This window comes from Hevea brasiliensis, chromosome 9, assembly GCF_030052815.1.
Source record: "Hevea brasiliensis isolate MT/VB/25A 57/8 chromosome 9, ASM3005281v1, whole genome shotgun sequence".
NCBI classification, from domain to species: Eukaryota; Viridiplantae; Streptophyta; class Magnoliopsida; order Malpighiales; family Euphorbiaceae; genus Hevea; species Hevea brasiliensis.
The window spans coordinates 25,435,647-25,461,197 of record NC_079501.1 but is presented as its reverse complement, the minus strand read 5'-3'; the positions used below and the strand labels follow the sequence as shown (position 1 = coordinate 25,461,197).

Genomic DNA, 25,551 nt, shown 5'->3' with positions numbered 1-25,551 from the left:
ACGGTGACGTTTCCTACCAGCTGTTGCTGCTTGGATGCTTGGGCCATGAAATTATGGGCCAAGCCCAATGTCAGATTTGAATACCCAAAACGTAGCGTTTTTGTGTTTGGAACTTGGAAGAAAAACGCAGCACGGCAGCTTTGGCGATGGTCAACGTCTTCTAACGTGGCAGAATCTGGTCGGCTACTGATGTTACAGTGGTTCTAAGAGAAACCTTCTTTCACGATCACTCCCTTGCAGCTAAGCTTGCAACACCAAAATGGCGGCCTCTTCCTCAACTTTCACTCGAAACCCTACTTCCATTGCCACCTCCTTCAATTCCAAACTCTCCCTCTCTCTCTTCTCTCCTCGCTCTATTAAGCTGCCCTACATTCATCCACAACCCATCATCAAACCCCTTGGCTCCCACGCGCGGCCGCTCCCCGTCCTACGCGCCACCGCTACTCCCTCAGCTGAGTCCACCAACGCAACCACGTTCCATGGAATCTGTTACGTTGTTGGCGATAACATCGATACCGACCAGATCATCCCCGCCGAGTACCTCACTCTTGTGCCCTCGAACCCGGCCGAATACGAGAAGCTTGGTTCCTATGCCCTAATTGGCCTCCCGGCCTCTTACGAGACCCGGTTCATTGAACCGAACGAAATGAAAACGAAATACTCAATAGTTATTGGTGGCGATAATTTCGGGTGTGGTTCATCGCGTGAGCATGCGCCGGTTTCTCTTGGTGCTGCTGGAGTTGCGGCTGTGGTTGCAGAGTCTTATGCTCGCATCTTCTTCAGGAACTCGGTGTCCACCGGAGAGATATATCCCCTGGAATCGGAGGTTAGGATTTGTGAGGAGTGCAAAACTGGGGATGTGGTGACTATTGAGCTTGCGGAGAGTCGCTTGATTAATCACACTACTGGCAAGGAATACAAGCTGAAGCCCATTGGGGATGCCGGGCCGGTGATTGAGGCCGGGGGCATTTTCGCCTACGCAAGGAAGACGGGGATGATCCCATTACAATCCGGCTAGAATTGAGGTATATACGTTCTTGATTTTATATGATCGAATGCAGTTGTCTGGGTTAATTTAACCTTTCTGAACTTCAATTTATATCAATAAAATCAGTCAATTTTTATTTCATTTCAATAAGGTCACAAGTCTCATTTTTGTAGATGTCAATCCAAAATTTTGGTGTTGTAAAGACAGAATAGAAAAGTCTACTAAAAAATTTTACCCGATTCCATATGAAAAATCTGGCAAATTCTGTCATAATTTAGATGATCTCAAACTTGGGTGGTTTTTATGATACAATTGAAGTTAGTGATCCTTTGAAAATTTTGCAGTAAGTTGAGTGACAAATGATATTAAGCTGAGGTTTTGTACATTTGAAGGGCTCAATTGATTGAAAATAGGCTGTTAGTGTTGCATGACGACCTGCTTATGGCAACTTTGAATTTATCTAGTTTGAATTTATCTAGTTGTAACATTACAGCCTCTCAACTTCAAAATGTAACATAAAATCTCATCAACTTTTAAATTTTGTATAGTAAAATTCCTCTAACATCCAATTACTAGTTTTTCAGTTAGACGCTGTTCTGGACAGTTACAGCAGCTTAGTCATTATTTCTCTTTTTTTCTCTCAAGCCACGTGTAAATTGAATCCTTCTTCTCTCTATATAGACGAAATAATTTTTCATGCATAAAGAGAATAATGTTGACTAAGCACCATGCGGGAGCTATTCATATCAGTTTCTAACTGAAAAATCAGTAATTGAAAATTAGAGGGATTTTACTGTGTAAAATTTAAAAGTTTAGGAGATTTTATGTTATATTTTAAAGTTAAATGACTGTAGTGTTACAACTATACAAGTTCAGGAACAGTTGTTAAAATTTATCCCCAAATGAACAAATATTTGGCAGTGATTTATGCTGCTTTCTAAGTTGTCACTTGTATAAACTGTGATTGTGTGGTTCACTAGTTTGTATTAGATATATGAAGAAGCATTTTTTGCTATAGTTATTATCATTGGTGCTATAAGTTTTATAACTGGGTGATTGGAGATCTTCTTATAGGCTACTTTGCAAGTTGGTTGTGATACTTTTTTGTTATTTTTTGGGTTATTCTATTTAATACCTAGTTTTCTGGTTCATAGTGAGAACAATATTACATAAAATGTGATGAAAAGGTGCTTAGAAGAGAAAAAAGTTAGAAAAGATTTCATAAAGATTTAGTTTTTTTATTAGGATGAATGGATATAGATGGATAGAAATGACGGGTTGGGATTTTGAGAAAGTAGAAAATTTTCTTGCTGCTGCATCTCTCTCTCTCTCTCTCTCTCTCTCTCTCTCTCTCTCTCTCTGTGTGTGTGTGTGTGTGTGTGTGTGTGTGTGTGTGTGTGTGTGTGTTTCTCTTTTTAATTAACACCACCTCCCCTCTCTCCTTTTTCTCTTGTTTCTTTTTCATTCTAGTAACCCTATGTTTGGATCATGTTTGTGATGGTTTCACATTATATGGTGTGGTTACTCTATATGTTTGGGAAGATTATTCCTAAAAATAGTGATTTGAGATGGTTTAGAATTTTTATATCCTATTTTATATTGCATAATTCATTCTCTCACGGAAATGTTATATATTTATAAGGTATATTTAGTGATTAATTAAAAAAAATGTACCTTTAATTATTATTATGATAACATTACTTATAAATTAATATTTTATTTAAATAAATGTCTGAAGAATTTACTGCGAGAAAATAGGAAGAGTCTACTTCTTTTCACTCACCCAGAAAATGATCTTTATAACAATATATATGAGTAGACTACACGTGAAAAGTAAAAGAAAGAAAAGTCAACAAAGTCTTTAACAAACTAAAGAATAAATTATCTGCTACAACTAACTCTAGCATACAAAAAAACAACGCTGCAACTAGCTCACTCTACATCCCCCCCTCTAGTTGGATCAGGTGCAAGAGTCACTAGATTCAACTTGAGAAGAACTTATCAAGAACAGCAGCAGGAAGAGACTTGGTAAAAATATCTTCCAGTTGTAGAGAAGAAGAAATATGTGCTGGAGCTATGAAACCTTTTTGCAACTGATCTCGCGCAATATGACAATCAATATCAATGTGTTTAGTCCTCTCATGGAAGACTGGATTGGCAGCTATATAGAGTGCAGCTTTGTTATCACGGTACAAGGTGATGGGCTATTGAATAGGCATCTGTAAGTCACGAAGGATATAGGAAACTCAAAGCAACTCACAAACTGTAGAAGCCATTGCCCTATACTCTGCCTCTGCTGAAGACTTGGAAACTGTGGACTGCTTCTTTGTTTTCCATGAAATGAGAGAAGAGCCAATGAAAACACAAAAACCAGTGAGAGATTTTCTGGTAAAGGCGCAAGATGCCCAATCTGCATCACAATATGCAGTAATCTTGAAGTCATTGGCCATTGGAAAGTATAAACCTTTGGACGAAGAACCTCTCAAATATCTCAACACACGCATGGCTGCATCCCAATGAGGTTTCCTAGGCAAAGACATGAACTGACTCAAGTGTTGCACAGCATGACTAATGTCAGGTCTGGTGATATTAATATATAATAATCTCCCTATTAATCTTTTGTAAGAATCTGGATTAGGAAGAGGATCACCAGAATCTGTGGACAAATGTAAGCCAGCAGGTAATGGAGAAGCAACTGCTTTACAATTGAACATCCCTGTATCTTGTAAAACATCAGTAATAAACTTCTTTTGACTAATTATAGTGCCATGTGCTGACCTAGCAACTTCCAGGCCAAGAAAATACTTCATAAATCCCAGGTCTTTGATTGTCAATTTAGAATGCAAAGCAGCCTTAACTGCTGCTATAGCTTCAGAAGAAGTACCGGTAATTATAACATCATTCACATATATCAAAAGAGCCATGAAATTGGCTGCAGTATCCTGAGTGAATAAGCAATAATCATGTTGTGACTGTGTAAAACCCAATGACTTCAAGAAACTAGTAAATTCTAGATTCCATTGTCTAGAAGCTTGCTTAAGGCCATATAGAGATCTTTTCAGCAAGCATACTTGTCCAGGCTTAGCTTTATCATATCCTTGTGGAGGCTGCATGTAATCTTCCTCATCCAAGTAGCCATGAAGAAAGGCATTATTAATGTCTAATTGATAGATTGCCCACTGTTTGGTAGTTGCTAAAGCAATAAATAATCTGACAGTGACAAGTTTAGCTACTGGAGAAAATCTGTCTTTATAATCCAAGCCCTCCATTTGATTATAACCTTTAGCAACTAACCTTGCTTTAAATCTATCAACTTCACCATTAGGTTTGCATTTGACTTTATACACCCACTTACACCCAATTGCCTTTTTTCCTATTGGCAAAGAAGTCAATTCCCAAGTATTATTTCTCTCCAATGCCATCAATTCTTGCTGCATAGCTTCAATCTAGTTAGTATCTTTAGAAGCTTGGGAATATGTAGTAGGCTCATGAATGGTAGATAAATTATGAATAAAGGATTGGAGATGTGAAGTAAAAGTAAAGGATGGAAGAATACCTTATGGATGCAAAGGAGAAGCAGTTGAACTTGTGCAAGATGTGGTGTGAGGAGCAGCAGAAGCTATATTGACAAAATCTTTGAGCCAAACAGGTTGTTTAATTTGTCTAGTGGTTCTTCTAAGGGGAACAGAATCAGAACACACATGAGGAGGATTACATGAAGATGAATGCTCTTGACTTAGGGAAAATGACTCTGAAGGAGATAGAGATGGACTAAAAGATAAAGAAGATGATTGTGAAGGAGCAAAATAATCAAAGTCAAGAGCAGGTTGTGGTAAAACTACAGAATTGAGGTCAAATGTATTGGTAAATTTATTGTAAGAATTGTGTTTAGCCCGGGTGTCGTGAGAAGTATGCAAGAGTGTAGGGAGTTCACCGAAAGCGACGCGCCATGCCGGCGCCCGGGTGTGGTGTTAAGTGAGTAAGGGTTCCCACATCATGAACGGGTGTGGGTAAAGAAGTTAGTCCATAGGACAAATAATAGAACAGATAGTGAAATAGAACACAAAATAGACATAAAAAACAATATAAGATATCATAGAAGGAGACCAATTAGGAAGGAATAGGATAGAAGGAGGATCAGGGTTGGTACTTGGAATGTTGGATCACTTACAGGAAAATTGATGGCGCTGGTAGATACCTTGGAAAGGAGAATGGTGAATATTGCTTGCATTCAGGAGACTAAATGGGTAAGAGAGAAAAGCAAGGAAGTGGGTAATTCAGGGTACAAACTGTGGTTTACTGGAAAGAAGAGAAACAAGAACGGAGTGGGCATAATCATAGATAGGATATTGAAAGACGCTGTAATAGCTGTGAAAAGAGTAGGGGATAGAATTATACTAGTAAAAATAGTACTAGAAGGAGAAACAATAAATGTAGTTAGTGCTTATGCCCTACAAATAGGATTAGATAGTAAGAGTAAATAAAGGTTTTGGGAAGCTATGGATGATTTAATGCAAAACATACCGAATGAAGAGAATGTTTTCATTGGTGGAGATTTGAATGGACATTTAGGAAGTGATAGGCAAGGTTATGAGAATGTTCATGGAGTTTTTGGTTTTGGTAGTCGAAATAAGGAGGGAAAAAGTATCCTAGATTTTGCTATGGCATACGACCTAATACTAGCAAATACCTACTTTATAAAAAAAGAGTCACATTTAGTGACTTTCAAAAGTGGGCAACATAGAAGCCAAATCGACTTCCTCTTAACCAAGAAGACAAATAGAGCTCTATGCAAGGATTACAAGGTCATTCCAGGAGAGGCTTTAATAAGTCAACATCGGTTAGTGGCCTTGGATGTCAAGTTTAGGAACAATTCAAGTAAGGTCAGAAGAAATAGTGTATCTCGAACAAAGTGGTGGGAGTTCAAAATAGTAAAGCAAGTGAAGTTCAAAGATGAGTTTCTCGAGTCCGAAGCATGGAAGCTGGATATGGAGGCCAATGATATGTAGATACAGATGGCATTAAAGATTAGAGAAGTAGCTAGAAAAGTACTCGGAGAGTTTAAAAGACATGGACCACCCTCAAAAGAGAGATGGTGGTGGAATGAGGAAGTACAAAAGGCAGTGAAGAGAAAAAGGGAATGGTATAAGAAATTACCTAAAGGTGATAATAATGAGGCATATGAACAGTACAAGATAGCAAAGAAAGAGGCAAAAAAGGCAGTTAGTCAAGCAAGAGCACAAGCCTTTGAAAAGTTATATGAAAAACTTGGAACTAAAGAAGGGGAGAAAGATATTTATAGATTAGCTAGGAGGAGAGAAAGGAAATGTCAAGATCTTAATCAAGTTAGGTGCATTAAGGATAAAGAAGGAAAAGTGTTGGTGAAAGATGAGGACATTAAAGAAAGATTGAGAAATTATTTTAATGATCTCTTTAATAATAGTCAAAATGGTAATAGCGTGAATATAGACTATAGAACAATAGAAAAGAATGTGAATTATACTAGAAGGATTAGATCTTTAGAAGTAAAGGAAGCACTTAGGAGAATGAAAGTGGGTAAAGCCTATGGACCCGATGGAATACCAATTGAAGTGTGGAAGTGTTTGGGAGATATGAGAGTGGCATGGTTAACTAGATTATTTAATAAGATTCTAAACTCAAAGAAGATACCTGATGAATGGAGGAGGAGTATTTTAGTACCTATTTTTAAAAATAAGGGAGACATACTGAGTTGCTCAAACTATAGGGGAATTAAACTCATGAGCCATATTATGAAGTTGTGGAGCATCAACTACGTCGTGATACTTCTATCTCTCTCAATCAATTTGGCTTCATGCTCGGTCGTTCAACTATGGAAGCGATCTTTCCCTTTAGAAGCTTGATGGAGAAATGTAGAGATGTGAAGAAAGATCTACACATGATTTTTATTGATTTGGAGAAGGCTTATGATAGTGTTCCAAGAGATGTCTTATGGAGTGTGTTAGAACAAAAGAGGGTATCTATTAGGTACATACAAGTGTTGAAAGATATGTATGAAGGAGCAACTACTATTGTGCGCACAATGGGAGGGGACACGAGATTTTCCGATTTCAATTGGATTACACCAAGGATCAGCTATAAGCCCTTACCTTTTTACATTAGTTTTAGATGAATTGACGAAAAATATACAAGAGAGTATTACTTAGTACATGATGTTTGCAGATGATATTGTTCTGATAGATGAGACGCGAGAAGGAGTCAATAGAAAGCTAGAGCTTTGGAGGAGTACTCTAGAGTCAAAGGGCTTTAAGTTAAGTAGAATGAAGACAGAACACATGCATTGCAAGTTCTGTAAAGGCCAAACTGGTGATAGGGAAGGAGTTAGTTTGGATAGAGTGGTATTGTCCCAAAGTAATCATTTTAAATATCTCGGCTCAGTCCTTCAAGTAGATGTGGGATGTGAGGAGGATGTTGGTCATAGGATTAAAGCCGGATGGTTGAAGTGGAGACGTGCCACGGGAGTTTTATGTGATCGCAAGATTCCCAATAAGTTGAAAGGAAAATTTTATCGTACAGCCATACGACCGGCTATGTTATATGGTAGTGAGTGTTGGGCACTGAAGGAGTCGTATGCATCTAAGATAAGAGTTGCAGAGATGAGAATATTAAGGTGGATGAGTGGCTATACTAGACTAGATAAAGTCCGTAATGAGAGTATTAGAGAAAAGGTAGGAGTGGTGCCAATTGAGGATAAGTTGAAAGAAGGGAGATTAAGGTGGTTTGGTCATGTGAAGCGTAGACATACGGAGGCTCCAGTTAGACAAGTAGAGCACATTAGGTTAGAGGATAGAAAGAAAAAAAGGGGTAGACCTAAATTGACTTGGAGGAGACTAGTACAACATGACTTAGAAGCATTACATATTTCTGAAGATTTAACCCAAAATCGTTTAGAGTGGAGAAAGCGAATCCATATAGCCGATCCCAAATTTTTGGGATAAAAGCTTAGTTGAGTTGAGTTGAGTTGAGTATTGTAAGAATCGTGTTTGAAAGGAAAGACCGACTCAAAAAAAAGAACATCTCTATTGTTGAAAATTTCTACAGTTTGCATATTGTATAACCTATAAGTTTTACTTTGTCCTGAGTAACTTAGAAGAATAGAAGGGATGGACCTATTAGTAAATTTGTCTCTGTGGGGATATATGTTAGCAGCATAACACAGACAGCCTACAACCCTCAAATGAGAATAATCTGGTGGTTTCTTATACAAAAGTTCATAAGGTGTAAGCCATTGTAATTTTTGAATAGAAAGTCTGTTAATTAAGTAGGTAGCTGCTAAAACACATTCAGACCAAAATTTCTTTGGAAAATTGGCTTGTACTCTCAATGCCCTTGCTGTATCAAGAAGATACCTATGCTTCCTCTCCACTGCACCATTTTGTTGAGGTGTGCAAGGACAAGATCGTTGATGAAAAATACCTTGGTCAGAGAACAATTGGGAACATGATTGACTTAAAAACTCTGCCCCATCATCAGTTCTTATGGCTTTAATGTTGACTCCAAATTGGTTCTTAACTAGGGAAAAAAACTTCCTTATAACTCTAGTAGTTTGGGCCTTCTGTTGCATCATAAAAGTCCAGGTAGCTTTAAAATAATCATCAACTATAGTGAGAAAAAATTTAGCTTCTGTAATTGACTCTTCATGATAAGGTCCCTAAACATCTACATGAACTAGGTCAAATGCAAAATTTGTTTGTGTCTCACTGTCGGGGAAAGGTAACCTATGAAATTTAGCTAATGGACAAACATGACAATCAAATTGTGAATCATGTGGGATAGAAATGTCAAGTAAATGAACCATTTTTCCAAAAGAAACATGACCCAATCTAGCATGAATAAGAGAGACATCACAGTTAAAATTTGTACCAACAACTGAATTGGAACAAAGTGAACTCTCTTTATTGATAGCAAACTGAGAGAGAATGGTATTTACATAATGTGATGTAGGAAAAGATTGCTGAAGTTTGTGTAAACAAGATTCAAGAGTAGAAGGCAAAAAACTCAATTTGTCCATGAAATAAAGCCCTGCTGCCTCTCTTCCCACTGCTATTACTTGTTCAGTCTGCTGGTCCTGAATCAGGCAACAAAAAGAATAAAAGGTGAGTTTAAGTTTTGTGGTTTTGGTCTATTTGGTTACTGACGGTAGGTTATGAGTAAAAAATGGTAAGTAAAGAGTATTTTTAAGTTTAATATGAGGATGCAAACTAATATTTCCTATTTTGGTTACTTGGTTAATATGGCCATTAGGTTGATGTACTGAAATGGGTGTGTGGATGTCTTAGATCGATTCAAAAAGATGTAAAGCATGTGTCATGTGATCAGGGGCACCTCTATCTATTATCCATATACTATTATCATATTCCTTTGCAAATAAAGCACTAACTTGACTAAAATTACTAGCATAATTAGTTGCACTGTTGATTGGTGAACTGCCTGTGTGTGACTGAATAGATAAACCAGCAGACATTGGTGCCTTGCCTTTAGCCATCCTTTTAATCTCCTGCTGCAAAGAGCTTAACATTGTACTTAATTCTTCAATTCTCCCATTATCGTATGGAATTTCAATTGGAGTATCCAAATTGTATTTGATTAACTGCTGTAGCAGCCACTTTGGGTCCCTAGTTCTGTTGTCTAAAAGAACCCTGCTGTAAGCTTTTATTCTTAGATTGCCAGCAATCTGGATAACCTATGAGTTTGAAGCAGCCTTCTCTGGTGTGGCCATCCAGATTACAGTAAGTGCAGTGACCTTTTCGTGGGTCATACTTCTTTTGCCTTTGATCCTTCCTTAGATTCTGTGAGGATGACTATGATTTGGTAAAGAGAGCAGTTGAATCACTCGTATCAGATTGTTGTGACACAATTTGCTTCTGTGTCTCAAATTGTTGAGCCATTGAATAAGTCTTATTAATTGAAGGCAATGGATCTATCAACAAGATCTGCCTATTGTTTACGTCAGCAATTTCCTTAGCTGCTCCACAAGTGCAAGGCGGTAAAACATCTAAAGAACTCATTTCATCCCATAACTTCTTTAATTTTGTGTGAAATACACCGTAATTGAATCATTCTCGAGTAATTAATGAGATCTTCCTCTGTAACTGAAAAATCAGAGGCCCGTTTCTCTCACCATATCTCTCAGATATTTCTCCCCACAGCTCCTTAGAAGATGTTGTGTAGACAAATGCATCAACCAACTCCTTGGATAAAGAGTTCAATAACCACGAAGTTACCATGTAATCAACCATAGCCCTCAGAACCTTCGTCTGGAACTGGAATTGTTCCATCGATAAAACCTAGCTTCTGTTTAGCCCCTAGCGCAATCCTTATGGCCCTTTGCCACGATCGGAAATTCTTTCCCACTAAAGGTGCTGAGACAAGAACCATATCTGGATGATCAGATCCCATCAAATTCATTGGATCTCCACTGTTATGATTCTTGATAACTTCTTGTATTTGTGCTCTAGTACGATCCTCCTCCATTTTTCACTGAAATTTTCTCAGCTGCAACGAAGATTCTTAGAAAATTTGCAGAACAGAAATAACCTTCGCCTAGATCTCCCGCTCTGATACCATGAAGAGTTTACTGAGAGAAAATTGGAAGAGTCTACTTCTTTTCACTCACCTAGAAAATGATCTTTATAACAATATATATGAGTAGATTATATGTGAAAAGTAAAAGAAAGAAAAGTCAACAAAGTCTTTAACAAGCTAAATAATAAATTATCTGCTACAACTAACTCTAGCATACAAAAATACAACACTGCAACTAGCTCACTCTACAATGTCTTTAAACTATTTATATATTAAAAACAGTAATAAAAGGTATTTTAGTAATTTTTATATTTATTTTGGCATATCATACTATCTAACTAGATAAGAAACTATCATGTATTATACTATCTTTCCAAATATGTTAATAATAAAAATCATATCATACAATACAATATATTAATAAATCAAGCTGCACTTAATCTAAACAGAGGGTAAAGGGTTTAAAGATAAAATAAACAATATATTCACACTATGGATGGTATACTATCAACTCCTAGGTTTCTATGTGCCAATTTGTATCTCAAGAGAATCTAGCAAGATTCATTTGGTAATATTTGAATATTTTAAGTTATAGTTGGTAAAAATACCTCACTATATTTCAATTGACATTTTCATGTAGTCTTCAACTTCAGTTGGATGCGTGATATCTGTATGCTTTTTACATATGCTGTTCAATGTTTGACGTCTTTCCTGTTGGGATTTTCACTTTGTTTTGCAGGCTCTATCTCTGCCCGCTTTTATTATATACCCTTGCATATTGGCTTCTTTTTGGTAGATTTTTCACTCAATATTTATATTGTTTGTTGTTGCAGGCACTTTGTGCTATGATCAGTGCTGGCTAGATTCACAGACTAGCGGTCGCGTAGTTTAGTTGCTGAGTTCTCCTAGTTCTACTTGTGTATTCAAATGCAAAGCTTGTCATGTAGGAACATTTCATGTTTGGAAGCAGTTGAATGTATCAGGGCCTAAGTGAGTGATGCCAGAGTGATCATTTTGTTGTTCTAGTGATTTCAGGTTGTTGAAGCTCAAGTTGGTGACTTGTTTCTTCTATTTTGCTAGTTATGTTGCCGCAGCCATGTCAAAATAAACAATGATATTTTAATAATTTAATATTGTTTAAGTTACATATGTAATTTAACATGGAATTTGCTTTCAATTTTTATTGTCTATTCCGCAAAAATATTAAAAAAAAATGAAAATTGTCGTGGGTTTAAGACAGGCGGGACAACACTCGGATACGGGCTTTTTATTTCAAATTGGCCGGCAAAATGATTAGGCCTTTTTAAGATTTTATAGGTGACACTGAGCATTTTTTTTTTTTTTTTTTAAATTGCATAGTATGAATGTATTTCGAAATAAAAGTAAAAACTTACTTTATTAATAACTATCCTAGCAAACAACCTTTGATTTAACTAGAAAAAATAATAATATTATCCAAGATAATAGAAGTGCTATATTTCTCTTAAAAAAGTGTTACATTTATATTTAAAAATTAATATAATACTCATGCTATGTATAGATAATTTATAATTTTTTAATTTTATTTTAATTAAATTTTAAATAAGATAAATTATTATAATTAAATTAATTTAAAATTAAAATTTTCTTTTATTTAATTTAATTTTAATAAATTTTTACTTGTTATTATAATAAAATTTTAATTAATTTATGATATAATTAATTAAAATATTTATTTAATTCTTTTTATAGTACTTTATGTGATTATTTCATTTAAAATGTAATAAAAATAATTTATTCAAAAAATAATTTAAATTTTATGCAATTTTTATATTTTATCTCAAAATTTATGTAAATCAATATTTATTTTTTATAAATTAGAAAAAATTTATTCAATTAATGAAAAAATAATATTATTTTAAAAACATATAAATATAATATTTTTTGTTATTAATATAAAAAAAATTAAATTACAAATGATGCATTGAATTATTTAATTTTAATAATAATGAAAATATATAACATTATTATTAATTAAAAATAATATTTTATTATATTATTTTTTAAAAATTATAAATTTTTTTATTAATTTAATATATCTTTTTATAAAATAATTCTTTAATAAAAATGGTTATTACTTTACATAAATTTATAATATAAAATAAATATATTTTATAAAAATTAAAATTTTAAAATATCATCATTTTTTATTAAAATAATAAATATAAAAAGTATATATTATTTTTCAAAAATAAATTTCATAATTTTAATATTGTAACTTTAATTATTTTTAATCATCTTTATTTATAATTAAATTTTCAACGTAATTATATTTTCAATTTATATTTGAAATTTTACTTTTATATAAAAATATAGTTGAGAGATAATTTGTCACGACCCAACCTATGGGCCGGACCGGCACTAGGACCTGGGCCAGCCTAAAGCCCCCGAGGCCCGTAGTAAGCCTAACTGTTCATTTACCCAACTCTAAGGCCCATTTGGGCCCAATTTCAAGAAACCAACCGGACAGAGTCCGGCCATAAAATGGACCTACCAACGGGGAGTTTTTGACTCACCCGACACAGAACACAGTCAATACTCAATTGGGGAGCTCAGCTCACCCTCCACATACTCATCAACATAAAAATAAATGGGAGCTCAGCTCCCTCATCCAATCCATCAAACATGCATAGAATATTAAGTTTACAGGTCCAAAATAATAATTTAGTTTACAGGCCCAAATCAAATAAACATTCTAACACATGCGGAAATTCTAAGATTTAACCAGTTTATACAAACATTAGTAATCGACCTGCGAGGGAGAAAGCAGGTTAACCTCAAAAATATCCTCCTGTGGCTTGGAAAAATATTGAACAGGAGTGAGCGTTCGACTCAGAGAGTAAAATATCAATTTTAACCATAATCTCTATAACTATCTAAAACTAATGCACCCTGTAGAGTGAAATGCAACATCAACAACATTTTCAAATCATAATATCAAAAAGGCAATTTGGAGCACTCACGCACCCTGTAGCATCAATCATAACATATGGGAGCTGATCCCCTATACAGCTCTCTTAAATCCAACCTGGTGCCAGCGAAGAACTCAAGCCGGACTTTCGCTTAATAAACCAAATCGAGGGTCCCAGCGAAGAACTCAAGCCGTGACTACCCCTCGAAGGATCGGGTCCCAGCGAAGAACTCAAGCCGTGACTACCCGTCCTATCCATAGTCCACACCACATCACACGCACGCCAACGCACGCACACTGCTCCAAATTACCACAACAACATCCATGGCACTTTAACAGTTATCAATGCAACATAAATCGTGCCTAGAGTTTAACTACATAAATATATGCATATAAGTGATGCATGGGCATGCTGAACATATAATAATATCGAAATTACAATTAAAATTAATATTTTACTCACAGACTTGATGACAATCACTGTGGCGGCTGGGCGGAGGAAGAAGGCTGTCCCGGCTCACCTGACAATTTTATTACAATCATTTAATAAATTTGACTCAATACAAACAAAGAAAAAGACCAATAAGTCCTAAGTCGTGCCGAAAATCCGGCAGAGTCTCCCCTATACCTAGGACTTACCCAACCTACAAAAGGGTTCAAAACACACTTCTATATCCACAATCCATATATCCACAACTCAATCACATCAAACAGCCCCTCTTGGGCCCATCAAATCAATCATTCATCACAATATGTAAAATTTCAATTTAGTCCTTATAATTGATCATTTTTGCAAAAACTGCTCAAATAAGCTCTAAAAATTATAAAACTCTGCCCCGCGGTCCTTAGAAATATTACTAAGCTATTGCAAAAAGAATCGTAATTTTCTAAGCTACCACGAATATTTTATGGATTTTTAATCCTATTTAAGCACTAGAAAATTACGAAAAAGCAAGGTTCGGGTTTACCTTTGCCGATTTTGACTTCGGGAACGCACTCGGGATGCCTGACAATGGTGGGGTAGCCAAAACCTCGATCCAATTCGGAGACTTTTCCGGTAGTGCATGCGTAGGAAATTCACAGATCCGGACAACTGTCGAATTTCCTCGAATTGAGGATACCTACACGAAGCCCAATAATAATATATAAAAAAATCAGGGGTGTTACATAATTTATGCATAAAAATATAATTATTTAATTAAAATTTAAAAATAATTTTATTGAAAATTAATTATAATAAAATATAGATAATCAAAATATTAGTTATCATTGCATTGGATATATAATTATAATGAAATAAAATATTTAAAAAATTAAAAAATATTAAATAAGAAATTTATAAAAAATTAATAATTAAATAAATATTAATTAAATATATTTAAATAAATAAATTTTGAAAATGATAAGTAATAACTTTGAAAGAAATAATAAAAAAATAGTGTAAATAAAAAAAAATTTAAGTTTATTTAGGTGAAATGAAAATATTTGGTGAGAAGAAAGTATTTGATGTGTATTAAATATCTCATATGACATACTATACATATATAAATAAATGAAAATTATTTAAATAAAAAATTAATTTATAATTAAATATTCTTTAATTAAAAAATAAAAAGAAACATTCGAATTGAATTTTTATGACAGTAAAATATTTCCTATTTATTTATCAGTTTCAATTAAGTAGTTATAATAATAATAATAATAATAATAATAATAATAATAATAATTAATCTTAGAAAAATAAAATAAAAAGAATATTAAATTATTAAAATAATACATACTGATTATAAATAAGTCAAATCCTTATATTTTATTTTTATAACTTTTTATATACACTTCAATTTTTGTCTCTCAAATTTTTTAATAAAGATTTTATAATAAAAATAATAGAGAATATAATAATGTAATAAAAATATTTATTAAAGATATAAAATAATTTAAGATTAATTAAATTATATAATAATTGATTATAAGATTACAAATTAATAGTCAATTTTCTTTAAACTAATGACCATCAATAATATTTTTATTATTATTATTATTATTATTATTATTATTATAATAGAGGGTAACATGTGACAAATAATATTTTTGTATAAATAAATTTGTAAAAAGAAAATATAAATAATTTTTAAATATTACATATAACATAAAAGGTTTAATTTTTTAAAAATCAAATTTTAAAGAAAATAAATTTTAATCATAAATGTTAAGTTAATATTATAAATAATAATAATAATTAAAAGAGAAATAAAAAAATTAGATAATAATTAGTATAAAAGAAAATATTTATATAATGCGACACATGATAAAATTTTCGAAAAAAAATGTCACGTATCATTATAATTTTGCTTTATATATATATATATTAGAAAACTTTTAGACTAAAATTTATTAATACAAATTTATTAAAATAAATACCGTAAGATAAAGTTATAGGAACGAAAATATATACGCACATCCACTCACTCACACACTTCAAAGCATATAATTCTCTTTATTTTTTGCATGAAGTAAACATATTTATAGTAAAAATATTCATCTAAATATATATTTAGTCCAACAAATTTAAGAGTGAGACAATATAATTTTGATAAAAAAATCAACTCAACAATACCTGTCAACATACAACATGTTCAAATACATATAATATCACAAGAAAATACACATGAATTACTAATACTAAATTAAATAAGAGATGCAAATCTGTGAATCACAGTTGTAGCGAGCCAAATGGAGCATCAATAAGCAACAAAGCGCACCTTAATAACTTAATATTACATGGAAATAAATCTATAAATAAATAAAATTTAACACTAATTTCAATCTTAAAATTTTTTGCTAAATTTTTTTCTCTATCAAAAATCTATGTATATGACCAAATATGTACCAAACAGAAATTTTAAGCCAAATTCCTTCAAAGATGACCTACCAAGTAAACTGTAGAAGTGGTACAAGATTAACACAACCAAAACTTTCAGACAGAAAATATCTGACGCTAGCTCAATATGAATTACTCAAATTATAAAGGAGAAGGAAAATGTCTAATTATATTATATATCATCACATATATATATATATATATATATATATATATATATATATATATATATATATATATATTCAAATGGGAACGTACTCCATTTTTGAAATTGAAACGTTATTCTAAGGCATAGGGTTTAGGAATCATCTGGCGCATTTCAATTACAACAATTACTCGCCACCTATACCCTTTCACAAAGTGGCACCAGCAATAGCCTCTCACTTGGAGTTGGAGACACCTTGCTCTATCCATCAAGTAGCACCACACTGCGCGCAGCTTCCACAAAATGCCTACCTATGCTTGCGTTCCCGGTCCCTTTCTCTTGACCCTCTTGAATGCTTGGCATCCTCTTCCCACTCTGCTGGTGGTGGGGGCGAGGCCTCGTACCTCGATGGCTTCCTCTTGAAATGCCTTTCATCATCACTCGACTCGTAATCCATGGCAGCACTGCTATTGCTCTTCTTGCCTCCACCGCTAGCTGACACAGATGTGGCCTTTACAGACGAAGAGTTATAGTCATCATAATATCCATTAGCTGTGGATGAAGATTTGTGATGACCAGAAGATGCAGAGGAACCACCAGCTACGGCCACAGGAGCTTCCCTTGAGGAAGAGAGCTTGCGCTTCTTTTTGGCGAGCTCTTCTTCCGGAAAGCTAATGCGAGAGAAAACGCTTACTTTCTGTTTACGGTCTGCTATTGCGGATGAAGCTGGTTTAGCAGTCGTTTCAGATGAAGCTTTTGCAGGGAGTTCAGAACGGTGGTGGCGATGCTGATGATCGCGTTCACCTCTGTCTCGTTCTCGGTCATGATCGTAGTCGTGGTAATCGTGATCGCGATCTCTATCACGTTCGCTTCTCTCGTGGTCGGATTTTCTTTTGGAAGGGCGCGGAGGCAGTGGTGGTGGAGGTTCAAGATCGCGGGCTGAGCGTTCAGGCGAGGACCTCTCAGGTAGACGGCGGTGGTGAGGATGAGGATCACCGCTTGATGACTGCGGAATAGACTTCTGCGCAAACGAACATTTAAAAAGGAAAGATGTTAGAATTAGAACGACCGCATTCAAGATACAGCCTAATATAGCACATTACTTTTACTGTTATAAGCCCCAATCATAAGCCCATCACTTAGCCCAGGCTCCATTTTTTTCTCAAATCACCTACCGTCAACTGGAAATAGAGCAGTCTATAATTACCTACTTCAGTCTTAATGATTACGGCTCTTCACTATAATCATTTTTCACCTTTGTTGTTCTTATTTCCAAAAGACTACTTACATTTACTTCACAATAAGAACAGTTTCACACGCAATTTTCTTTCGTTAGGCCGTTTGGCTCACCTTTTTATTTTTATTTGCAAAATTTTAAATAAAAATCACACCATTTTAAAACCATATCGCAAATCTTTCCCTTAGAAAAACCATGAATCAAGTAAAATTTAAAACTCTGGAAATCAGTAACCGCGCATTCAAATTATTTACAATTATTTGCTTCAAAATCTTTACAATTCTTTTCTTTTCTTTTTTTTTTTTTTTGGAAAAAGAGATAAATCAGGCCCGAACAAATGGGACGGGCAGAGAAGTCTTTCAAAATCAGAAATCATTTAAGAAAGAGGAAAAGAGTGAACAAAAATTAATTTTTTTTAAAAGCAATTTCATTGAATAAACAGGCTAAAATGCCCCCCCAAAACAAATTACATTACCACCAGTAAACCAACAAGAATCACTGTTCAATAAGTAATCACGATTTTCTCCGGTGCAGTGCAAGGTTTTACTTTACGGGGCATTTACTCCAATGCCACATCATTTAGAAGCGCATGTGGGACCCGCATATACAAAATGGTGCTTAGAAAAAAAATTTTTAAGAGCAAAGAAAAAAAAGGCCGCGGGAGAAAAGCTCAGGGAGACCTAAGGCAGTTATCTCCAGCAGACTGCTCTTGCCAACAGTTGCAGACGCTTCCATGCGCTTCTCTCCCCCTCACTGCCTAAAGCTCTTTTGGGAAGATGAGAATGGGTGAGAGATGGAGACCATTCGGTTAGAGAGGCAGCAAATACAACTACGAAAGTTTCCAATTTAATTCCATGCAAAATGCATATGAAAATAAGGATGAGAAATTTGATTGGGACATTTTCTACTGTCTTCCCACTAATTCTGCATACTTTTAACTGGCGATTCAAATTTGGATAAAACTATTCTAAAATGCATTAAAAAAAAAGTTAAAAAAAAAATTGTATCAGAAATCCTATAAAATAAGGGAAAAAGATTTCTGGCCCTAACTTCAGGAGGAACCAATTTTATATTTCCCTTTTTTCTTTCAAAAAAAAAAGGGTCTTATCCTGCTATGTTTTGCTTGAAACCACAGAAGATACCTGCTGCAGTACTTGGGAATACGAGAGAAATGGAAATTTAAACAATAAAATAGACATACAGATTTCATTGAAGAAACATCACCACCGCTGCTCACTTCCCTACCAAATTCTCGATCTCTAGGAAACTCCCTGATGCAGATCGAAATTAAACTATTCAAACATGTAAAAAATTAAATTATTGTTAAAATCTCCATAACAACAACCAGAAACATAAAGCTTTATTACCTTTCAGCTCGCCTCTCATTTTCACGCCGCCTCCTCAAATCAGCTTTTCGAGCCTCAAATTCCTCCCTGCTCATTGCTGGAGGTCCAGCATTCATACCCATTCCAAATTCTGCAAGATCCCTATGAAAGATACAAAGATAGAAACATAGAAGAAACTTATCTGATCAGGTTTCAGAGTGAGCATAGAGAACAAATTGAAATTCACAATAAATAAATACATTACACATACCTCTGTGGAGGTATAACAGGCATCATATAACCTTGTGCAGCAAAAGGGTCTGGCGATACCATGCCCCCAAATGGCATATCCAAAGGGCCCAGTCCATAACCCATGACAGGCATGGGACTGGCATAAGGATTCATATAGCCTTCCATACCAGGCTGCATGCCACCCCAATAAGGATTATAGGGAGAGGGTCCAAAAGGCAACATATAACTTTCAGCTGTTAGATCTTGAGATGCTTTCCACAAATCTATGAAGCATTCCCATTATTAGTTAATAAATCTTAACACCACCATTTCGTTAAATACTCAAATGCACAGTAGATGAACATGCCTAACATTAAAAGAGGTAAAAGCCAAAGAAAAGCAAGAGACCCACCATTTGGAGGTATGCGAACCTTCTTCTTTTTCTTTTTCTTCCCTGACAAATCACAACAGATCAAAGTTAGACCACTAACATGTTATATTCCCCTGAACAAGGAAAGGCAGAGTGAATAGATCAAATCATGCTTTTTTACAAGATAGTGTAGCAGATTACATGGCACCTCCCTTCTCAAATCTCAAATACCAACAAATAGACATAGGATAAATCATTACCTGCCTCACCAGGAACCAGCTTCTGCTGCACTTCCTCCTCGACCAGTGGAGCACTACATTGTGATGCTGGCTCCTTCACACTCATCGACTCAAGGGTAGCCTCAGATACATCAGGTGCTTTAGCAGTCGGTTTCTCAGGGACTTGTTGTAGGATAACAACAGGCTTCTCCTCATTCACTTGTTCCTTCATATTTGGATTTGGGGTTTCTGCGTTACCAGGAGGGGGCTTCTGCTCTTCCTTAGATGCAGCAGACTGTGTGGGTGATGGAATCTTAGGCTGTGGATTGCGAGCAGACTCCATATCTGAAGTTGGAAAGTAAGAATGCTATAGATAATATTAAGCATAATGTAAATTTGTATAAACATGTACACAAACCAACCTTGAAAGGTACTTCCTGCATTTTCAGCACTACTGTTTCCAGATTCTAAAATCCGGTTGATTGTATCCCTAAGTGTCTTGTTTGGAAGAAGATCATCAGCAAGAATATTTGTCGCCCCACATACACACTTCACCTTTGAGATGATATAATTTCTTATACCTGGGTTGAATATCATGAAGGTAGATGGAGATTGGAAAAACATGTTAAGCTGCTGAGATGAAGAAACCATATGATGTTCCAAAGCAAAGCAAGCAAAGTTCACGTCTCTTAAATTTATTAAGCAAGAAAAAAGGATATATAAATACGTATGCCCAATTGCAGAAATGAGGTGTTGTTATGAAAAGTTTAAATTACCATTGGCATCTTGATTTGCATTAGAAGAACAATTTGAAAACAGAAGACAAGTTATAGGGTGAAAAACTTACACTTATCACAAAAGCTCTTGAAACAACATTTGCTTGTTAGTACAGCATCTTTCATGACTTCCGTGCATAAAGGGCAGTGAAGCTCCGGTGGAAGATCTCCAACAGACCGTGTAGAAGGTAAGCCCTCAATTTCTTTCTCAAAAGCGGCCCTGTTTAAGAGTTAATGGTTACTCACTTTTGCAACTATATGGATGACATGCAGGATCACAAATCATAGTCAACCTACTCATTAGGCTTCAAAACAGCAACTGCACCACTAGGTAATGCATATGAACCATCAGGCGTTGCCATTAGCATTGACTTTGGAATGCCAGTAGGAGGTTTTACTCTCTTGATATCATAGTTTGGATCACCATTTGTAGGACAATGCTGAATGAAGTGCCCTGAAAAAATGCGAATTAAATTTTGCACAAGTCTACACCAAGAAACATTTGCTTTTATAAGTGGGGAAATACCCATCTTTTAAATATATATGTACAATACATACCTGGTACCTTGCACCTGTGACATACATAGCCCTGTGGAGGTGTTTTCCTCTCTAGCCCTAATCGACCTCAACAAAAGAATCATTTATTTTAATTTAACATACAAACATTGGAAATAAATGTTGACAAGCATAAACTGCTTGTGATGAATATTAAAAGTAGCAGAGAATGCACATAGCAACACACACACACAAAAGTGGTTCTTAGTTTTATGTACATTCACCAAGCAAAGGCACTAGAATAATAAGAGATGAGGCATAAGAGAATCACCAAAGCCACGCCCACCCATTCTTCCACCCATACCCCTTCCAAAACCTCTACCAGGGCCAAATGCATCAGCACCTTGACTACAAATCCAGATGGAAATTTAAAAGGAATACAAAATTAATTTCCAAACACAGAAATAATCAAAATATTATCAGAATACAACAGAACCAAATCTAACCGTTGCCAATCTAAGGCTGGAGTATCAATCAAAGCTTTAATCTTGCTGTCTTCATCAGCCTTATTTGTAGGGGGAGCATCAAGAACTGCATTGCTAGACTGAACTAGTGGTGCTTCAGGAATTGCATATAAATCATTCCCAAACTCATCCCATTCATTGTCTTCAGTCTGTATGGTCAAATTATTACACAGCCTTGATAAATTGCTATAGTGGAAACTAGTTATATTGCAACATAACTCAATTGCAACACAAGGAAAAGTTAATGGCATTGAAGCTTACATATTTCATGGCAGATGAATCAGCAGCAGTAAAACTACTCTTCTCCACTGGGGTATCCTTCACATTGGTTTCCATCTTTGGCCTGAAAAATGTAACATGACCGTACTCATGGAAAGTTTTAGGATTGTTTCACCAGTACAATACGACCGACAAGATTAAACTAAAGACAGACATTATTATCAGAGAAATAACATCCCACAATAGAATTTTTTTTTCCTAATGAAAAAAGAGTAGATCACTAATCAAATATTTCATGCTCCATTTAAACTTTGTCTACATTAAAGAAACTACGTTGAGTGAATTCAAAATTAAGGTTTGAGATAGTACTCTTGCTCAGTAACAATGGGCATGCGAGGTCTTCCTGGAACCCGACGAATTAACACAGAAGTGTTTTTTGGGATTAACATTGCTTCATCAAGATATTCTGAAATTGCAAAAAGAGAACAACAAAACCTATAAACACTGCAATGATAATGAATAACCAAACCAAAATTTATCAAAACGCAATCCTGATGGTGGTGCCAGATAATTATTCCTAGTAGTGAAATGTCAGACTAAACAAATGAACCACAATACCATAAGTGAAGCAATTTGGTTCCACCATATGAAGTCATGCAAGCTCTCTAATGCAGTCATTCCCACTGACTAGGCTGGAAAAAAGAAGACTAGCCTAGACACCATATATGAATATATATTATTTCTTGTTTTTTCTAAAAAAAATTTAAAAAGCCCACCACTGCTCAACACCAAATATTAAAAAATGAGCAATTAGTTGAGCGAGCCAGAGGCAAAGCCCTGAATCCGGTGCTTTAACCATTAACTTGAGGCAAAGAACCGAATTTTTACGGCTACAGATGAATTAAATTAAAATCAAGTAAAGCAACTATCAGCAGTTAACCATCAAACTCAGAAAACATTAATAAGTTTCAACTGTGGATCCATTACACCTAGATAGAAGGACACCAACCTTCATTAGTTTGGGCGTTAGTGACCAGAAGGTCGAAGTCTGTACCCCTGCCCAAGTGCTTTGATTCAAAAATTTTTTCTTTCAAAGTACCAACCGATACAAATGGACCGTCCATTGGGATTGAATCATAATCTCTTGCACTCTTAAACTTGTAATATACAGCCATTGGTTTTTGTCACTAAAATTTTATAAAAATTGCAAAAAAAAAAAAAAAAAGAAACAGCAAACAAAGCCCTAGATGAAATTATAAGCAATCAAAGGCCAACTGAAAAAAATTGGCCTGATATTTAACTAAACTCAAAACAAAAATATAACAGTACAAAGTTGAACATTTTTTTCCCTCTATCTTCTTCAAGAACTCAGGAAGGATCGATCAAACCAACTAATGAAGAGCTCTTCGATGCCTCCTTCTTATTCCAAAGTCTTCGAGTCCAACAAATCAACAATTGTTTTGCTCTATGCAGAATGAAGGCCAAAAAGGTCCTTTTGCCAGCTATAGCTGCTTGAAATTCATCGCATCCAAGAAATATTGCTTCGACTCGAGGCAAATCTGAGGTTTTCAATGAGAATTCGCAGATCGCATCAACAGGAGGAAAAAACCCCAACCTTCAGTTTAGAGGGGCCAAAATAAGGAAATCAGATAAAACTCCACCGATCCAAATCTTCAACAACCAATCCGACAATCCAACACCTGCCAGCGAAAATCCTCGATCGCCGATTGAATAAATCTCGATAGACATATAGATATATCGCGAACTTGTAGACCCTGCTTTCAGCGAAAAATAAAATGAACGTGAAATCTCCGTCAAGCAAACCGAAAAATCTAGAGATTCGAAGATGTTGTTGGAAGAATTTCAAATGTCGGAGCGAGAACAGCAAGTAGCAATCATCGTGGGTTAGGGTTCGTAGAGTTGAAAGGGAGAGAGAGAATGGGGGTTTTCAGACGGCTAAGAAATTGGTTGGAAGATGGAGAACAGTTAGAAAAAAATTGGAGCCGTTTTATCTAGAAAAGATAATGGTGTGTTGACGGTGCACGGGTATATGGTTTTGTTCACCAATCGCTGCTCTCGCTGTTGATTGACGTGTTTATTTGGGATAGCGCACCACGTGGTCGATGGTGTTTGGGAATAAAGATTAATTTGCCGTTTATTTTAACTTATTTTTAATTTTTAGCCTAATTTAATCAATAAATTTTAATTTATACTTAAATTAATCCTATTAATTTTTATGCGTTATTTTTTAATATTTAATTATTTTTTAATATTAAAATATTAATAAAAATATTATTTTAATTATTTAATATTATTAATTAAATTAAAAATATAAAAAAATCTTTATATTTTCATATAATTAATTAAAATTAAAAATTCTTACTATAATTAATTTTACTTATTTAAATAAAAAATATGATTTTTATATTTCATGTTTTTAATTTAAAATTTAAAAATTATTTAAATAAAAAATATGATTTTTATATTTTATGTTTTTAATTTAAAATTAAAAAATTATAATGAAATAATTTTTAAATTTAAATTAAAAATATGGAATATAAAAATTATATTTTTTATTTAAATAAGTAAAATTAATTATAGTAATAATTTTTAATTTTAATTATTATATGAAAATATAAAGATTTTTTTTATATTTTCAATTTAATTAATAATATTAATAATAAAAATAATATTTTTATTTTTTTAAATAATTATATAATATAAAAAAATATTTTAATATTAAAAAATAATTAAATATTAAAAAATAAAAATATATTACTTAATTGGACTAATTTAATATTAAATCAAAATTTATAAATTAAATTAAATTAAAAAGTTAAAATAAATTAAATTAAATCTTTTAATAAGTACAGGGACAAATTAACCCTTATTTCATGATGTTTATGGATATATATCATCGAACTTACGCTGTCCATCGGTTTTATAGAAATGAACTTACTTTTATTTATTTTTTTTTTTAATTTATTTTTTTTAAGTAGTTTAAAAAATATAATTAAAATAATAAATTTTATTTAATTTTCTTTTGACATTATTTTATTAAGTCTAAACACGTAAAAATACTAATTTTTTTAATTTTGATAAAATATTTTAATTTTACCAACTTAATCCTAAGTTTTTATATTAATTTTAAATTTAAAAATTAGTTTAATTAAATGATTTAATTGATAAAAATAATTTAAATATTTACTAACATTATTAATATTAGTGAATCACTTTATTTTTATATTATTTTAATAATTATTTTTAAAAAAATTAAATAAAAATATTAATGATGAATCTAATATTATTGTTTTGAAAATTATAATTAAATTTATTTTGATTATATTATTTATTAATATTTTATATTTATTTTTTTTTTTCATTTATCTAATGTTAAATTTAAGTTAAAACAACTATATAAATTAAAAATATAATAAAAAGAGAGAAAAAATTTTAAAATTAAGATGGTAATATTATATATATTATTCAATTATTAGATTCCTTATCAATAGAAAGAAGTTTGTTATATTAATAAAAATTAAAATTATTGAGCAAATTAATAAAATTGAATAAATTGACTAATACTGAAAATATATAAATGAAAAAAATTTAAATAATTTTTCAATCA

General features: G+C 33.6%; 2 protein-coding genes across 7 annotated transcripts; one reads left to right on the top strand and one right to left on the bottom strand.

Moving 5' to 3' along the window:
• The first annotated feature begins 159 nt into the window (after window positions 1-159).
• Window positions 160-11,706, top strand: LOC110666061 (3-isopropylmalate dehydratase small subunit 1). Of its 3 annotated transcripts, none has more exons than XM_021826434.2 (2): window positions 160-1,025; window positions 11,292-11,706. In XM_021826434.2, the coding sequence occupies exon 1, from the start codon at window positions 260-262 to the stop codon at window positions 1,016-1,018; it is 759 nt and encodes a 252-aa protein (XP_021682126.2). In that variant the 5' UTR covers window positions 160-259; the 3' UTR covers window positions 1,019-1,025; window positions 11,292-11,706. The 3 variants fall into 3 exon arrangements, with proteins under 3 accessions (XP_021682126.2, XP_058009519.1, XP_021682124.2); XM_058153536.1 differs by lacking the exon at window positions 11,292-11,706 and adding an exon at window positions 8,972-8,989; XM_021826432.2 differs by having other exon boundaries at window positions 161-1,025; window positions 11,386-11,706.
• A 4,916-nt stretch (window positions 11,707-16,622) lies between these two features.
• Window positions 16,623-23,942, bottom strand: LOC110666063 (E3 ubiquitin ligase PQT3-like). Of its 4 annotated transcripts, none has more exons than XM_021826437.2 (15): window positions 22,933-23,942; window positions 22,293-22,389; window positions 21,966-22,047; window positions 21,687-21,853; window positions 21,512-21,588; window positions 21,244-21,309; window positions 20,983-21,139; window positions 20,757-20,905; window positions 20,332-20,490; window positions 19,952-20,254; window positions 19,734-19,775; window positions 19,362-19,605; window positions 19,133-19,252; window positions 18,967-19,057; window positions 16,623-17,549 (listed from the first exon to the last, which is right to left on the bottom strand). In XM_021826437.2, exons 1-15 carry the CDS (start codon window positions 23,096-23,098, stop codon window positions 16,836-16,838), a joined length of 2,634 nt encoding a protein of 877 aa, XP_021682129.2. In that variant the 5' UTR covers window positions 23,099-23,942; the 3' UTR covers window positions 16,623-16,835. The 4 variants fall into 4 exon arrangements, with proteins under 4 accessions (XP_021682129.2, XP_021682131.2, XP_021682130.2 ...); XM_021826439.2 differs by having other exon boundaries at window positions 18,967-19,036; XM_021826438.2 differs by having other exon boundaries at window positions 21,244-21,300.
• Between the last annotated feature and the right edge of the window lie 1,609 nt (window positions 23,943-25,551).

What these genes read in the sequence shown, in the direction of transcription:
- LOC110666061 (XM_021826434.2), top strand. Translation starts at nt 260, where the DNA reads ATGGCGGCCTCTTCCTCAACTTTCACTCGAAACCCTACTTCCATTGCC.
- LOC110666063 (XM_021826437.2), bottom strand. Translation starts at nt 23,098, where the DNA reads ATGGCTGTATATTACAAGTTTAAGAGTGCAAGAGATTATGATTCAATC. An exon ending in TAACGCCCAAACTAATGAAG is followed by an intron (nt 22,390 to 22,932) that starts GTTGGTGTCCTT and finishes TTGCAATTTCAG; the next exon opens with AATATCTTGATGAAGCAATG. An exon ending in ATTCATCTGCCATGAAATAT is followed by an intron (nt 21,854 to 21,965) that starts GTAAGCTTCAAT and finishes TTGACCATACAG; the next exon opens with ACTGAAGACAATGAATGGGA.